This window comes from Aythya fuligula, chromosome 7 (assembly GCF_009819795.1).
Source record: "Aythya fuligula isolate bAytFul2 chromosome 7, bAytFul2.pri, whole genome shotgun sequence".
NCBI lineage: Eukaryota > Metazoa > Chordata > Aves > Anseriformes > Anatidae > Aythya > Aythya fuligula.
The window spans coordinates 8,574,056-8,590,945 of NC_045565.1; the positions used below are offsets into that span (position 1 = coordinate 8,574,056).

The 16,890-nt window shown below is 45.6% G+C and overlaps 1 protein-coding gene across 1 annotated transcript; it reads left to right on the plus strand.

Moving 5' to 3' along the window:
- Nucleotides 1-950: 950 nt before the first annotated feature.
- LOC116491122 (lysosomal acid lipase/cholesteryl ester hydrolase-like) lies at nt 951-11,717 on the plus strand. Its single transcript, XM_032190858.1, has 10 exons — nt 951-1,011; nt 3,716-3,805; nt 4,373-4,538; nt 6,149-6,347; nt 6,866-6,975; nt 7,353-7,489; nt 8,334-8,477; nt 9,435-9,506; nt 10,753-10,818; nt 11,484-11,717. The coding sequence occupies exons 2-10, from the start codon at nt 3,722-3,724 to the stop codon at nt 11,715-11,717; spliced, it is 1,212 nt and encodes a 403-aa protein (XP_032046749.1). The 5' UTR covers nt 951-1,011; nt 3,716-3,721.
- Nucleotides 11,718-16,890: the final 5,173 nt, after the last annotated feature.

Genomic DNA, 16,890 nt, shown 5'->3' on the forward strand with positions numbered 1-16,890 from the left:
TCAGTGACTCTTGCTCTGGTTCACTGGTTCTCAGCCAGACAGAAGTCATATTCCCCTGCTCTATGGGCAGACAAAACCCGCGTGTGTTGGAAATTTGCTACCTTTACTCAGGCCAACTTACACTAGTCCTGCTGGGATTTGATACCTACCAGCAGCACAAATGATAAAGCAGTCCAGCAGTTTGATTTGTGGTTGCTTTCAAGTAATATCCTCTTCTCTCTTCCCTTTGCTGGGCATTTGTTGTTGCAAGAGGAATATAAAATAATTTTTAAAACCTATGAGGTAAGCCTGGCTTTTCAGCTCAGAATTCTTTATTTTTATTTTAATTTTGTAAATTGATTTTTTTTTTTAATTGCTGTTCTTCTTTGTTTGGACAGATGAGAGAAACGTATTATTTCTCCGATAACAAATGCAGCCAGTAGGAAAAATACAGTAACATTTTTAGGAGAAAGGAAAGGGCAGTAATCCAAATATCTACAAGCATGTCAGATCAAGGTGCTTATGTCAGTACTTCAGGAGGTGCAAGTGTCAGTGCTTCAGGAGATCTGAATGGGGCTGATTTTACTGGCTTGTTCACACCTTAATAGTCTATGCAATAATTCAGGGCTGATTGAGGTCATTCTGGAGGCCTTCCAGATTGATTTTATCAGTGCTTGAGGAGAGGGAGGGAATACTCATGGGGCTGCAGAGATGGCAGTAGTGAGATATGGGCTGGGACTGGTGCAGAAGGGACCCAGGGGACACGACTCCATCCTGGTGGCATAGCAAGCCTCAGCAGATGTGCTGGGACCTCTCTGGAAAGTCCCCATCCCACACAAGAGTGCGCTGAGGTCTGAGGTCACTGGGAACAACTTGGTGAAGGCTTAGCTCCTGTTCTGCTCTCTTTCCATCAAGCTCAAGTAATATGGAAAGTAGTATGGGAAGTAACACAGACCTAGACTTGGTGCATGGGACCAGGAGTAGCCATGGCTAGATCAGGAGACTCTCTGAAGGCCTCTCCCCCAAAGAAAGGTGAGTTTCATTGGTGTTAATATATGCTGGGGGGCAGGAGGAGTGGTTTGTTGTCAACATACTTGATCCTGCTTTTCTGCCTTTCCTCCTCTCCCCGTAGGGGAAAAATCAGGCTCTGTGCTGAGTCACTGCTCATGAGAGGTGTGGCTGAGAGAGCTTTTGGCCCTGCCTTAAGCTAGTCATTAGTGAAAACCAGTCATTACAGTTTTGGATTGAGGTGGGCTTGTCTAGGCTTCCCAAAGAGCTCCTGTTTGTCTTTTAACAAGCTCTGCTTGACCAAATCTAGCAGATATTAACATCAGGAAGGACAACAGGAGTCAGACCCCAGATCACACTGCTCCCTCTAAGCTGGGTTGTTGCAATATGCAAGTGTGTAGGCAGTTTGGCAAGGGGTGGAGTGCTGGTTTGGAAGGCAGTGCTGCCAAAAATCCACCCACGGCCCCTGCCAGCCTTTGTCAGCTCTGCAGAGCCTCCCTGGCAGCAGTAGACTGAGGACACTGACAGCTGTGAAGCAGTACAGCCCACAGGAGGCACACAGGGCCGGCTCACATCGCCTAACAGGGGCCACGTTAAGTGCACGCCGACACATGGAGGTAACCACGCAGGTGGGGGTGGCCATGCACACCCAGCAGAGAAAGTCACCTCATGCAGTGCTCCCAGCAGGCATCCCACATGCTATGTGAGAAAGGGCATGTCCTCCTGATGAAACTGCTCCCATGGGAGCGCAAGGCAGCTTCATCCCCAGCCCCTTCCACCCGTTACAGGCAGGGAGCAGTTTGGCAGCAGCATACTGGCCCCATGGAGGCCATGAGCAATGTCAGATCACACTGCACTGTATTAGGTGGGAATGTCCGATTCACCATGTCTCTCTCCTCTTCTGGGTAATACTCTGACGTGAGCCTGGGTAGGAAGGGTGTCTCCTTTTGGAGCGATTCCAGTCCTTGGGTAAGTTGCACATTAGTGGGAGAAGGGATTAGGGGGAGTGGTGACCTGCGTCACTGCCAGGTGCACGGAGGAGAGGGATAACAGCCCGATGTGTGTGGGGAGAGTGCAGCACAGAGAGCACGCTCCGCTCCCTCCTGCTCAGCAGATCCTGGGAGAAAGACACCTGCCCTGCTGCGGCAGACGAGCTGACAGGTAACCCTTCCTCCTTCTGCACTTGAACTGCATCCGTGTGGGCATCAGGAGAGAGGTGCAGTGAGCTGAAGAGCCCGGCGGATGGGGGGGGAAACAGAACAGTTGTTTTCTGCTCAAGGGAGGGATGGTGGGGATGCTCAGAAGTCAGAAACGTGCTGCTGGTGCTCTTCCCTTGAAATTGCATGCTATTCCCATGATGTTGCACCATGAAAAATGCTTTCTGTCTCTTTCTGTCTCCCCTTGCTTTGCTTTTCAATACAAAGCAACAAGACAGACCCAGGCATCTTGGGGAGTGGAGCCATCAGGAGCACACACAGCTGCTGCCCTGCTGAGCCTCCCTCCCTCCTCTGCCTGCTGGTCCTGGTGGCCCTGCCCTCCTCATGAGTGTGGTGAGAAAGGCCCTGCAGCTGCCTGTGGCTGACCCCAGCTGCCACAGGCAATGCAGGTTGGATGCAGGGAACCCTTCTCCCCCAGAGCAGGGAGGTCCCTGGGAAGGTGGGGGGTCTCCATTGGCTGGGTCATGCCACAATCACCAGGACCCAGTGCTGGTGATAGCCCTGCTGTGAGTAGGACATGGGCAAAAGACCTCCAAATACCCCCTCCACCAGCACAGCAGTGCTGGTGTGATCCTGACCACATCTGCTGCAGAGACAGCAAAGGGAGTAGGTGGCCTTCTTCCCCACTGTGCAACCACCTCCTGCAGCAAGGAAAGCCAGTTAGAGATTATGGAAACCTGCTCGCTCTCCTCCTTTCCTTGGCCAGCAAGATATTTTGCAGGGAGACAGTGGGGTGGATTGCAGTGGGCCTTCGACCAGGTTCATCAGCTGGTCTCCATGCTGCCTCAGTGTGACCACAGCATGATCTGAGATCCTTTCCAGCTCTGACCATGCAGACTTGATGCCTGTGCTGTGAAAGCCATACACGTGCAGGAGCAGTGGGACCCCCCATGCGGGCTCCTTAGAATGTCTGAAGTCTTGGTACAGCATTTGTGCCATCAGGGAGAAGAGCAGGTCTCCTGGGACAGTTCATCATGCTGGTTTGCAAACAAATCCAAAGTGTCCTAAGGTTTCTACAGTCTTACCTCCAGCCATAAAGAGAGCCCAACCAAAAGTGTTATAAACAAAACCTCCATTATCCTAAAATTTAAAATTGAGTGATTTGCTTCTGACTAGTTCAGCAAGTTTAACCAAATAATCTATTATTTTGACTATCTGAAACATCGTTTAAAATGAATAGTCTGTAATCCTCTCTTCAAAGACCAAGAATGCTTAGGTGGGTACAGATGTATACGTGTATGTGCATGCAAATACTTTTTCAAAATACGAGGCTCTGATGGAGAACGTGTGATTAAAATGTGATGGAGTTTGGACCCTGACATTGTACAAGATAAGCAAAATGAGCATTTCTTAAAACAAATTGTATGATTTCAACTTTAAAATTGTTTCACCTGTTGGGTGGTCAGATTAATCTACTAATAAAAGTATAGCACATGTCAAATGCCATTCCTGTCTCCTGTGTCAGCAAGATCAATGTCTCTTACTCTCATTATATTGACACTGTTTTTCAGAGAACCATGATGTGGCTGTTCATCACCATTGCTTGTTTCATCTGCAGCACTGAAAAGTGCAATGCAAGCCCCGAGGTGTTCATGGATGTTGTAAGTCCTGCCTTCTCTCTGCTCTTTTCTTGATGTGCCAGCCCCTAAAATGGTCAAATGTTGTATATGTAAGGTATATACTGTCACAGTCTAGATAGGACCCATGGTCTCTGCATGTGTATTTTTACCAGAGTTTGGTGCCAGAGGTTTATTAGACCTTTTGTCTACCTGTGTATATATACACACAGATTTACAGCTGGCATTTATGGGCAGTCCGGTCTGGGTCAACTGGTTTGGTCCAGACAGCTGTCTCAGGCTTGGAGCTTCACTCTCATTGCTGCCTAGCTCTTCATAGGCATTGATTGCAAAATAAAAATCAGCCCTGGACCTTTCTTTACTAGACCTGAGTGAGAGAAACTCACACCTGCCAAAACTGTTAGCTGAAGTCATGGTATCTCCACAGCATTGGTGAGAAGACATAGGGAGGTCCCTACACCACCCTCCTGCTGACAGCAGGAGTAACCAGATCTGGGACAGGGTGGCCGGGGCTTGATGTGGCATCTCTCCAGTACGGAGAACCCCCACCTCCCTTCAGACCTGTCCCATGTCATCCCTCCTGTCCTGCAGGGTGAAATCATTAGCTACCACGGGTACCCCTATGAAGAGCATGAAATTGTGACAGATGATGGTTATTACCTCACCATACAGAGGATTCCTCATGGTAGAGACAACTTGGGGAGTTCAAGCACCTCCCATGAAGCAGAGACACAAGGTTCCAGCATGTTTTGTGTCCGTAAGTGCCACAGGAAGGTCTTCTGGGTCCTGGGGCCCTGAAAACTTTGCTGGGCTGGAGGAGTCTATGGGAAGGTCTGCCTCAACATGGGTGGGTCCTCAGATAGGTATCCTTCCCTGTCGGATTAGCCTTGGAACAGAAGAAATGCAGGTGCCCACCGTGCCAACCCTGTTGTTCCAGGAGGATCTACCCAAAAGAGGAGGGGAAAGATAAGGAAAATGAATGAGGCAAAGAAATCTGTCCCCAGACTTTACTCCAGTCCAAAGCCAGACAAACCCATGAACTAAAGTACAAGGGAAGCTGGAATATGGACCCATGAACCTGGTAAAGGTATTCTTTGTAGAACAGCTAAGAGCCATTTATTACCAAAAATAAACCACGTATCCAGTCCAATGCCATCTCTCCATTTTGACTGCTTTCTGCTCCTGACTTGAGCTATTGTTTCAAAGGGAAAGGATGATTCCCCACTCTGGGCAGGGTGTCAGTCTCCTGGGAAATGGGAGGACTGACATATGAACATGGCAGATGGGTGTAAGTCAGTGTAAGTGAGTGTAGGGTTACTTTGTCATCTTACAGTGAGGGTCTAGAAAATAACATAACAAAGAGAAGACAAAAAAAAGGAGAGGAGAGGAGAGGAGAGGAGAGGAGAGGAGAGGAGAGGAGAGGAGAGGAGAGGAGAGGAGAGGAGAGGAGAGGAGAGGAGAGGAGAGGAGAGGAGAGGAGAGGAGAGGAGAGGAGAGGAGAGGAGAGGAGAGGAGAGGAGAGGAGAGGAGAGGAGAGGAGAGGAGAGGAGAGGAGAGGAGAGGAGAGGAGAGGAGAGGAGAGGAGAGGAGAGGAGAGGAGAGGAGAGGAGAGGAGAGAGGACTTTTATATGAATCTTTTCATAGCTGCAGCCTGTGGTAGACTTTCTGTTTGAATTCAGATATCCCTATGATGGCCTATTGTGGCCGTGAAGTTGGACCGGCTTTGACCAGGGAATTGGAGCAGTCCTTTCCAAATTGAATCTTTCTATGCTCTCTTCTACTCTTTTCCTATGGCAGTTCATGCTTTTTGGTGCTGTGTCAAAAAAACATATATATATATTTTTTTCTGGGGTGCTGGAATTTGCCCATACGGATTGAAGTGGGCAGAAATAGGTGGAGGAGATGCTTCTGGCCACCTCAAGTACCTGTGTCTCTTGTGATGGGACTGTGCTGTGAGAGATAGACACAAAGCCTAGACTATGCTGGGTTTTTGGTGTCTCCTGGTCAGACACTGAGCCAAACAAAAGGCACAAGGAGGAGGGTGATCTCCATACAGTGGGCACATTCAGTGTCCAGACAGACATGGGGCATGGTTTCCTTCTTCCTGAGGGCGTAATTTACCATGCTGCATTCAGTGTGGAGTCCCACCTTTTTTTTTCAGCTTCATTTTATCGGTTTTCTCTGCCCTGGGATTACCAAAGAGCCGACACATTCACCAAAAACACATCGCCAAAGAGGCTGAAGGTCACAGGCAAATTATTCTCCCTACACTGTAGACAATTCTCCAGTGGGGTGCTGACAAAACAGTATCGGAAGTATGAATAGAAAGTTATGTTGGAGAAAATGACCCTTTTCTTCTTTCTTCAGCTCCAAAGCCTGCAGTGCTCCTGCAGCATGGCCTGGTGTTGGAGGGCAGTAACTGGGTTACTAACCTGCCCAACAGCAGCCTGGGCTTCATCCTCGCAGATGCTGGCTATGATGTCTGGATAGGAAACAGCAGGGGGAACAGCTGGTCGCGCAAACACAAAGAGTTTGAATATCACAACGAGAAATACTCAGCTTACAGGTATTTTCAATGAAGCTACAGAAATGCCATTAGATCTGCCCAGGAGTGCTTTCAGAAGAGTAAGCAGGTATCTGGTACTGTGTTGGGCTTCTAGCCCTGGCCCTGCAGTTTCCTTAGACTGGAGAAGTGGCTCCACCAGCGCAATTGCACAAGCTGCCATTGGGCATAAAGTTTACTTTCACTACGAAGACATGACCGGCGTATCTGCTAGAGACCTAGCAAAAATAGCTCTACCCAAATAGTCTTTCCCTAATTTAGCCTTTTGCTGCAAACACATTCATTCTCAAAAGTGTTCATGCAGCTGGGGCTTCTCCAGATGATAGGAGCAGATGGCACATTCCAGAGAAAATGTACTAATCTTTTATGGGGACAAATAACAAATAAACTTTGCCACTCAGAGGTGGCAGCACAGATCCTGCATATGTGCTGGTGGAAATACTACGTGGAAAAACTTGTCATGGCATGCCTATTACTCTCATCATTCTAATAGTTTAGTTACATGCCCATCTCTGTTGCAGCTTTCATGAAATGGCCATGTATGACCTTCCAGCAACAATCAACTATATTTTGCAGAAAACAGGACAGGAGCAGTTATACTATGTGGCTTACTCTCAAGGCACCACCACAGGTACTTATGACGGCATCAGGATCAGGTTGGCTGTGCACCTCGTGTATAAGTCTATTATATATGTATTATATTTGTGTATAGGTTTATATTATATTTGAGCAGTGGTGGTCCAAAAACTGTTGCAGCATTGGTTTTTGATTAATCCTGCTGTTGCCAGAGCCTGAAGAAGGGCTTGTGGGAGCTGCAGCTGGTCTCAACATTCTAGCTGGGAGCTGAAATGCATCAGCAGCAAAAGGTCCAGGTCAGGTCACCAACATGCACTTGTTCTTGCGTGTTAGAGCACTTTCTAGGGACTCTTCCAATGGCCACATGCATCAGGGAGCGAAAACTCACACATAAATAGCAGGGCAGGGTCTGATTTCTTCTCACTCCAATAGGTTTCATCGCATTTTCTTCCATTCCTGAGCTGGATCGCAAAATCAAGATGTTTTTCGCGTTGGCTCCTATCACCACAAGCTCAAACATGAAGTCACCCTTGGTCAGAGTGTTTGACCTTCCTGAGGGTCTCGTTAAGGTAGGTTCTCGCCACACACTCACCTGGTTTCCTGGTTTTCCTGTTGGTCAGTCCTTGGTTTAGCACTTGAGAAAGGTCCTACCAAAAGGAAGGTTTGCCCTGAAACATATGAACTGAGAGGGGAAGGTGAAAGTCGCTTCCATTTCCCTGCTCTCTGTGTGCCTTTTGCATTGAGCAGGGTACATTTGTAATTGTAGTCTTGAAACTGGGGAGCATTAAACCATGTAAAGCATCATGCTGCCCAGTCCTAACCAGAGAAGAGTTATTTCTAGATATTGTATCTGAGTCCTTCCTTCTAGACGAAACTTCTAGGAAAGATCCTGGCTCTTCCAGGGCCCTGATCTTTTTGGAAAAGGACAAATTACAAAGCACAGCAAAGTTGTGGGAATGCAGACAGCAACTTCCAGGGGTGAACAGATTGCTGGCGGAACATCTGGAAGAGAAATAGGAGTGTGGGCCCTTCCAAAGGGCAGGGATGGAGCTGCTGACTCACCTCCTGCCAAGCTCACACAGCAGGCTTGGGGGCGTAGGGATTCACTGCTGACAGCCACCTCCATGTCACATCCTAGTGGCACAGCGTGCTTGCAGCTGCCAATCCAGGGCAGATGCACAGCAAGTTCAGGTGGTTGTAGATGTCCCAGTAGACAGAGCCTTGCTCCCCATTTTCCTGACCTACATGGCCACACAGAGTGTGCCCATGCCAGCATCAGCTACACAATGTGAGTCCTGGTCCCCATCTTTGGTAGCCAACATCTTCTGAGGGTTGTTCTGGCTTTGTGAGCTCTCCTCTGCATGCTGCTGAAGCATTGTGAACCATGCTGATTGATGCTTTTGCATTTTGTAGTTCATTTTAGGACACATACTGGTCTTCGATAAGGGCGAGATTTTGCAGCAAGTGACTTCCCGTCTGTGCAGCTACACATTCTTTAAAAGCTTTTGCTCTTTGGTCCTTTACTTGCCTGGTGGGTTTACCAACAGCTTAAATGTGGTATGTATGCTACAGATTACTTGTTAGGTGATCCAGTTTCTGACTGTTTAAGCCTGATTTGACTGTGCAGTGTCAGGGAAAGCACGGTATCCTGCTTTCACTGGCTGTCAGAAGTGGGGCAGGCTGTGGGGCTGGCCACCTGCATGGCAGACCCCTCAGTGCAGAGATTGTGTGAAACGTTCTGGGACCCCGTGACTCTTAAGTCACCTAAAATACTCCAAGACTTGACACATGTAGTGCCTCAAAGCCAAGTAAAGCAGCACCATCAGATAGCTGCCTTCACCTGCCTTTTGCATCTTTCATTCACCGAGAAATCTGCGCCCAACAGGGCCAGCACTGCAGCAACCCAGGTTGCTCATTGCTGTGTCCAGGTGAGCTGAGGCTGTCCCCAAGGATGGAGACCCCTCACAGCTTCATGTGGGGAAGGGCCATTTCCTCAGAACCAGATCCTGTCACAATTGGCTCCTGCAAGTAAAATCAGTGACAGGTCAATGGAGGTACCTAGGTTGGTCATGGATAGAGTCAGAGCTAGGCCACTATTTCTCAAAGAAATTGATGGTGTTATTCCTTAATTTTCCAAGGAGGGAATGCTTTAGAAATAATGTGTAGAACTACTGTGATGTGTTGCACATTGTCTTTGCAACAGGGTCCTGAGCACAAGATACAGTTTTACTTTGATTTGAAGTAATCTGACCCAGCATCCCATGAAAATTGCCAGGCTTACCGAAGGCATCTCTACAGCACCCTTCATGCCACTGTCTGTCTGCAGTGTGGGTTTGCATGACATGGGGCTGAGTCTTGCCTTCAAAGAGATAAGATGAAGCAGTTTGTGCAAATGAGAGCCCCAGCTAGCCTGTGTGAATCAAAGACATTGTATTGCTACTGAACAGGATTAAATGTATTTCTAATGGGATTTCCCCCAGTGCAGAGAATAAATATCTCCATGGTTTCTTCCAGAGCCGCATAGATGTCTACTTGTCTCGCTACCCTGATTCAACATCCCTAAAAAACATGTTACATTGGCGCCAGGTAATATTTCCTGATATAGAATAAGATAGCATGCAACCAGGAACCATATTCTTCTCTCTAAGCTGCCAAGGACCTCTTTTCATTACTTAGGTATAATCCTCCATTACTTTCCCTGCAGAGCTCTATGAGAGAAAGGGGAAATTTGGCATGAAATAGTTGTGCAGATGCAGTTCTTTTGGCTGCAACTTTCAACAAAAGATGACCAGAAGACTTTAGAGCTGCTAGGAGATGGAGAAGGAAGGAAAAACTAGTAATAAATCAGAACAAGAGGTATTAGAGTGAAGGCTAATAGATGAGGGCCAATAGATCCAGTATCCAAAACAATTAATCATTGAAAACAAGCACAACTTCTGTTGTAGCCATGGACTATGACAGACAAAGGAAACTTGCCCAGAGTTAATGACATGTGCCTTTTTTTGAGAATAGCTCTTGGATGTGTGTTAGGTGCACTGTGTGTTTCTGGGGCTTCAGCCTCCAGGCATCTATGCTCTGCAGCTTACCAGTCACACAAGAGAGGAGAGAGGAAAACCATGAGCAATGCCGAGGGAACTTACAGGCCATACTGAAATCTTCCTAGGAGTCGAGCTCTCCTTGTGAATGACAATATCACACACAACAAGCAGCATCCTCGAGCCCTGGTGGCAGGAGGGAGCAGTGGGGTCCCCTGGCAACCTCCACCATGCAGTTGTTCCCTCTGATGGCTGGCAGCAAGCCCCAGCACTGGGCACCAGCTGCTGAACCTCCTCCAAGGAGCAGGGAGCTTATTGCACAGAGCTGGTGGAATGTCCTCCTTCTGCAACCGTTGATTCCTGTTGATATCAAGTGTTGGTCGGACTAATTAAGTGAAAACGAAGCATCTTGTGTGACAGCAGAAGCATGACAGGAAAATACAAACTGGAACACAGCTCATACTTCCATCCCAGAGGAAAGTGAACTCTGGTCCCCTGCTCACATTTGAAATGATGGCACACCCAGTGCTTCAGTGCAAAACCTTCCTAAAGCATTTCTGTTCAGTTTCAATCAGTTTATTACCATTGAGAAATGAAATACGTAATTTCTAGGGCATCAGCATGCTTAATTTGGCTATCTTTTCTGCTATTAATACAATATGCAGTCAAAAATAGCTTCTCACTGATATTTGAAGCTATGCAGGAGTAAATCATCTATCCACCCTTCCTCACCTGCTTTTATCTTTCTCATGGTCTCATGCAATGCATGGAAAATAAACATAGCTCTCCTCTTCTAGCTCTATCAAACAGGGGAATTCAAATATTATGATTATGGCAGCGACAATGTGCTTCATTATAACCAGGTAAGAGAAATTCATTCTCATTTGTCAATAGAAAGAAAGAAAGAAAGAAAGAAAGAAAGAAAGAAAGAAAGAAAGAAAGGAAGGAAGGAAGGAAGGAAGGAAGGAAGGAAGGAAGGAAGGAAGGAAGGAAGGAAGGAAGGAAGGAAGGAAGGAAGGAAGGAAGGAAGGAAAGAAAGAAAGAAAGAAAGAAAGAAAGAAAGAAAGAAAGAAAGAAAGAAAGAAAGAAAGAAAGAAAGAAAGGAAGGAAGGAAGGAAGGAAGGAAGGAAGGAAGGAAGGAAGGAAGGAAGGAAGGAAGGAAGGAAGGAAGGAAGGAAGGAAGGAAGGAAGGAAGGAAGGAAGGAAGGAAAAGCAAATGACAATGAAAATATTGCTGTGACTGAGACTGAATTTTATGGGATTTATGGAATTTACCTTGTCATATGGGATTGTACCTTTCTTATAAAGAAGAATTGTGTGATGTGTGATATCATTCATTGGTGATTTTTCGTCTCTCTGGTGAGATGCGTGGGAGTCCAAGACATAGTCAAGATCTGCAGTGATATTTTCTGGGCCATTTCTCCAGATAGGCAAGAAATTCCAAGCAGCAATAAGAACACTTTGTATCTTCAAATTGTCTGTGACTTCACAGGCTTTTCTTTCTCAAGTAATATTATTTATCTTCCAGAGCACACCTCCTTTCTATGAGCTGGAAAATATGAAAACACCACTTGCTGCATGGTATGGCGGCAGGGACTGGATTTCAGCCCCTGAAGATGTAAATATAACACTGCCTCGTATAACCAACATGGTGTACAAGAAGTATATTCCTGAATTTGTCCACTTTGATTTCCTTTGGGGTATGCAAGCATATGAGCAAGTATACAAAGAAATTCTTGAACTGATGAAGAAGAATGCCTAGAGTTGGAAAAGTGGCAGTAATTGTTCATTTCTCCTTTGTCTTTGGGGGCTTCTTTTATTTGAAGAAAAAAAAAAAAAAAAGTAAGGAAAAAAGAGGGGGAAAAGGTTCATTAAACTGCTGCGCTTGTTGTGGGATTATTATTACTCTGGCAACGAGGAAAATAGGCTAATCCCATGATCAGAGAATCATGTGGGATTTAGGTTAAGTAGATGGAGGTCCTCGCAGAAGTTGGGCATGGACTTTTGACTCTGAGTCTCTCAGGTGCCTCACCCACATGGGTTTCCAGCAGCAGGAAATTTCTGTGGAGCTTGGCTCTTGGCTGCTGCTGTAGGCTCTGGCCTCCCTATGGCTGAGTTCCCAGCTGTGAACAACAGGATAGTAGCTTGGCTCTGTTGTGCATGCTGGTGTTTCAAGTGTGCTCAGATGGGACCACACAGTTCATTGTTTTACAGTCGGAAGGAGCTAAAAACTTTCTGCTAGTAATAAAAAGAACTAGTCCTGCTGATTCAGGTGACACCAAACTTGATCATACACAACAGGGTTTTCAATAAGCTGTACCAAAAAAGACCATTTTGCACCATTTTATGTATTAGTCCCAAGGTACAAACCCAGCAGGAAGAGTCACTTTTTGCTGAGTCTCATAAAATGCTTTGGTTTTCTTTATGTGTGAGAGAGAAGAAGAGTCGGGAGTCTAACTCTGTTCTTAGCCTCTGGATTACCCTTCATAATAAAGTATTGATTAGGGGAGGAATGGTGAATTTGCCTGTTTGTGCAATGATATTCTTAAAATATGTCTACAAGCAAGCAGGGCAAAGGATAAGGCACTTTTCCCACAAAATGTATGAAAAATAATAATAAAGCAAAAAGGGTCCACTGGGCTCTGTGTGGTTGTACTGTCTTAAACCTCTGGAGGAGCACAGAGATTTTCAGCACAGACCTCTTGTTGCATGCAAGCAAGGGACTTCAGCTTACCCAGTCCTCCCCCTGCTCTAGGACAGCTTTCTGTGGCTTGCAACACTGGCAGGTGCCCGCTGCCCACAATGCCCCTAGCATCCACACACCCTGAGGGAAGAGCTGGGTGGCAGAGGGCAGGATGGAAGTTGAGGAGGGGTGGGAATGCCCTCCCCAAAGGCATGCTGTGGGTGCTAGCAACCTGCTTCCATCCAAGAGTCTAGAGGTGATGGGATGTGGCTGCTGGTGTGCATCCCTGCAGGACAACTGTAGCAGGCTCTGTCTGAGTCTACAGAAATGATCAAAGGAGACCAACTGTAAAAACATTCACTCCCCATCCTTAAAGCTAGAACAAAACAGGACTGGGCAAGGTAATCATACCTCCCACCAGACTAGGTTGCCCAAAGCCCAATCCAAACTGGCTTTCAACACTTCCAGGGATGGGGTATTCACAGCTTCTCTGGGTAGCTTCTTCCAGTGCCCACCACCCTCACAATAAAGAATTTCTTCCTTATATCTAATCTAAATCAACTCTCTTTTAGTTTAATACCATTACTTCTCGACAAAGTATCCCTCTCCAGCTTTCCTGTAGGTGCCCTTTAGGTACTGTAAGGAGCTCCAGTGATGAGCTACATCACTTGTTGTATTTATAATGACATCTTTTTCTGTGTGAGTAGTTATTTACTGCAGGGCTCTGTCCTAGAGCAACATTCCTCCAGCGCTGCAGTGGATCTCCATGCAAATGCAAGACTCTTCTATCCTTGCAAATAAACATACAAAGCTTGGCAAGACTTTTCCCAAACAGACTTCTGAACAGCTTGTAAGAACTTAATTATTTTTAGTTAAAAAGTACTAACTTATTAATTCTGAAGGTTCGTAAGAATTGCAGCATTTTCTTTCTAGTCAGTTTAGAATGTTTCTGCCACTTCTGTAATTGTCTGAAGCAATGCTTGTATTGAATTTATTTAATTCATTTCCACAATGGAGTGTTTTGATGAAGTTCTTTCCAAACCAGGTTTTAGAAGTGCCTTGCTCCCTATGGAACTGGTACTTATCAACTACCACATGTTAAGGTTTCAGCAGTAGTTGAACTAGTGCATTTTGGAAGGAAAGAGAACAGTAAAAAATCAAGGTGCTTGTAAGCATAAATATTGTGATGTTCTGTCATCTTAGATTGCCTTGATCAATAAATGGACTGAGTTAACTGGGAAGCTGTGCTGATCTTGGAGGGACTGGAGTCCTTGCCCATCTGAAGCCTGTTGTTTTGCGGCTTGAGCTGTCTCTTGGCAGAACAAGGATGTCCAGGCACTGTGAGGGCTGTCAGCTCTCTGAGAGCTGGTCAGCAGAAAGATGAGGGGGATATTTTGGGCAGCAGAGCCAGGTTTCCCCAACCAGCCCCTGTACCAGAACCTCCATCCAGCAAGGGAGCAGAGCAGGATGGTGGCCAAGTGCAACTAAGACTCATCAGGCAAGTCCACAGTGATGACATAGGTGCAAGATCAGCCCCAGACAGCAGCCCGTGGGTCGGGGTCTAAACCAGCTCAGTCTCTCACTCTTAGACTTCACAGCCCAGCATGAGGCCTTCACCATCCCAGGGAGTGTATTCATGGCACAGCAATACTCCCTTTCTATTCTCCAGGGGTGAGCAAAGGAAAAAACCTCGACCATACACCTGAATATCTGGAGGGTGTTGCTCATTTAGCCACTTACTTAACTTTCTTCCAGATGTTCTCAGGAAAAGCAATTCATGATCTGCTTGTGCACAGTGTGCCAAGCAGGAAGGGCTTAAAACTATGTCACATCCCATTCAAAACACAGTAATCACACCATATTTGCTGACCTATAATTTTCTATTATCGTCACAGCCAATGTAAAAGAAGCAGCAGGCTCATGTGCCTTTGTGTGGAGCATACGGTCAGCTCACAGGGCTGTGTCCACATCAGGGAGGTGGTGAGTGCATCTTCTACGGAGTCATTCCTGCTTGAGGATTATGCAAAGGCACATGCCTAAAATGACGATGTGCTTTTGTAAGTAATCCTAGGATTGTTTTAGTATTTGCTTAGAGCAATCTACTGGCCTACAGTGCTATTTAGAAACTGAATTGTACTGGGATTAAACTAGGACAGGGTTTCATCAAGCCATGTCATATGGTGCACAGCCTTTTCATGTTTCTCTGATCCTTAACAGCAAGCCTGAAAAACATCTCCCGCAGTCACTGCCATTGCTAAGTAGATTCAGAGTTTTTCTCATTTGAGGACACGTAGATTTCTTGGTTTAGTAACTATCAGCAATTTCTGTGTTATTTATGAAGTTATTTCTGAAACCTCTTTCAAGATTGCTAGATGAATGCTTGGAAGAAAGAATGGGTAATTGGTCCTGGAGACTTGTATTTTTGTGCATTGGTACATTAGGCAGATGCGAACAGGATGAAGCCATGGAAAGTTACGTTTAGCCTAAATAATTTTGAGATATAACTAACTCCAGTGTTCTTCATTAACCGGAGTAGGTCTCTGTTCCTGACTGCCGCAACTCACCCTGGACTCTGTTGTGTGGGTCTTGTTACTGCTTCCTGAAGGTCTCTGATTGCCTTGACCCTAAGTCAGACTTTCTGCAATACATTGAAAAACAGGCCCAAGAGCACTAAAATGCCAAATTTGAAAAGTTAATACTTTAATAATATTTTGAATTATTAATATTAATTTATTAAGTTTTCTGAAGTTGCCCAAGTCTGTTGATAAACAAACCAAACTATTTCAATGTTAGACATGTTTTAAAATGAAGTGTACAGTTAAGAGAGATCAGAAGAGTACAAGAAGTTCAGGATTCTTCTGGATTCACCTGAGCAAAGAAACAGGAATAGAGGTGAGAGAAATCACTGGTCACCATATCACGGTTATTTTGCAATAAACCTTAAGAAACATGTAAGCTCTTGTTGATTCAGTTTCACTACTGTGCATAAAATGATTGCATGAACAACTATAGAAAGGTGTTGTGAAAATAATTCATTGTTTCATCAAGCCTGACTGTGCAACATGGGTAAAGTCCCTATTAACTGTTTAATCAGAGATACTGGTGATATACCAGCCTCATGGAGGGGCTTTAAACTAGGAGATGTACAACTAGATAAGCAGCACTTTCCTTATCAGATTTTTCACTCGAGCAAGGTTGTTTAAGTTTATTGTGAGGGAATCATATTTATCTGGCTGGTATTACAGAAGAGTCTGTCATTCCTAAAATCAGAATGATACTGTTCTTCCCAGCTCAGGATGCCAAGACCAGACAACAGCTAGTTAAGCATCTCCCTACTTGTGATTTGCCTACCCTCATGCTTGGTAAGCATTAGCAGGTAGAAGGTAACAACCAGCACATTGGACATACTACCTGGAAGCTGTTAGGTGTGTGAAAGCACCAGGAGAATTGACAAAACAAGAGTTAGAAGAACAGTATGCATTGATCTGGTGTGCACTGATTGCCGAGGACATGATTAACACCAACCACTCTTGTAAGCACTGAGGAATGTGTTGCTTGCACCCTGATGTGCCACAGAAAAGGTGACTCATTGGCAGAAGACACGCGCCTGGCAACAGAACAACAACAGAGGGGATAGAGTACATCTTATGGGCTGTTTCTCTTCCTGTTATCCCAAGAGGATGACAGGTTATAATCCCAAACAAGAAAATGAAAGATGCCCATCATTGCCTAACACTTATGAAGCCTGAAGTAAATAAGATGCAGAGCCAAAACATCACACCACAACTTTTGTCTTCTAAAAGACCTTAGAGGCCTGTCCTGGAAGGAGTTGGCCTGGGTGCTCAAGAGGAAACCGAAAGTGTACTGACAACTCAACAGTGGCAACCTTTGCCTTCCATGTCACCCTCTGTTGACCTCGGCCAGACCACTTGGACACACACATTTTGGCCCTGCTGAGAGTGTGTGTTCTTTGCATGGTTTACTTGCTTAGAAAGTCAAGTAGAATGTCTTTCAGTTTCTAAATGCTCTTGAGTTTTCTTAAGTTAGATCCTACAACAGTACTGTACGAATATTCCATGAGTGTGATTATACAGTTTAATTTTAAGATTCCCATAATAGTCTACCCAATATTTGCTTATGCACCCTACCAGGTATTATGAGGCCCTGGCACTGTAGGTTCATATCAGTGATGATTCACAGTTCTGTCAAATGTACATGCACAGCAGTGTCATGACAGTATTGTTCTTTTTAC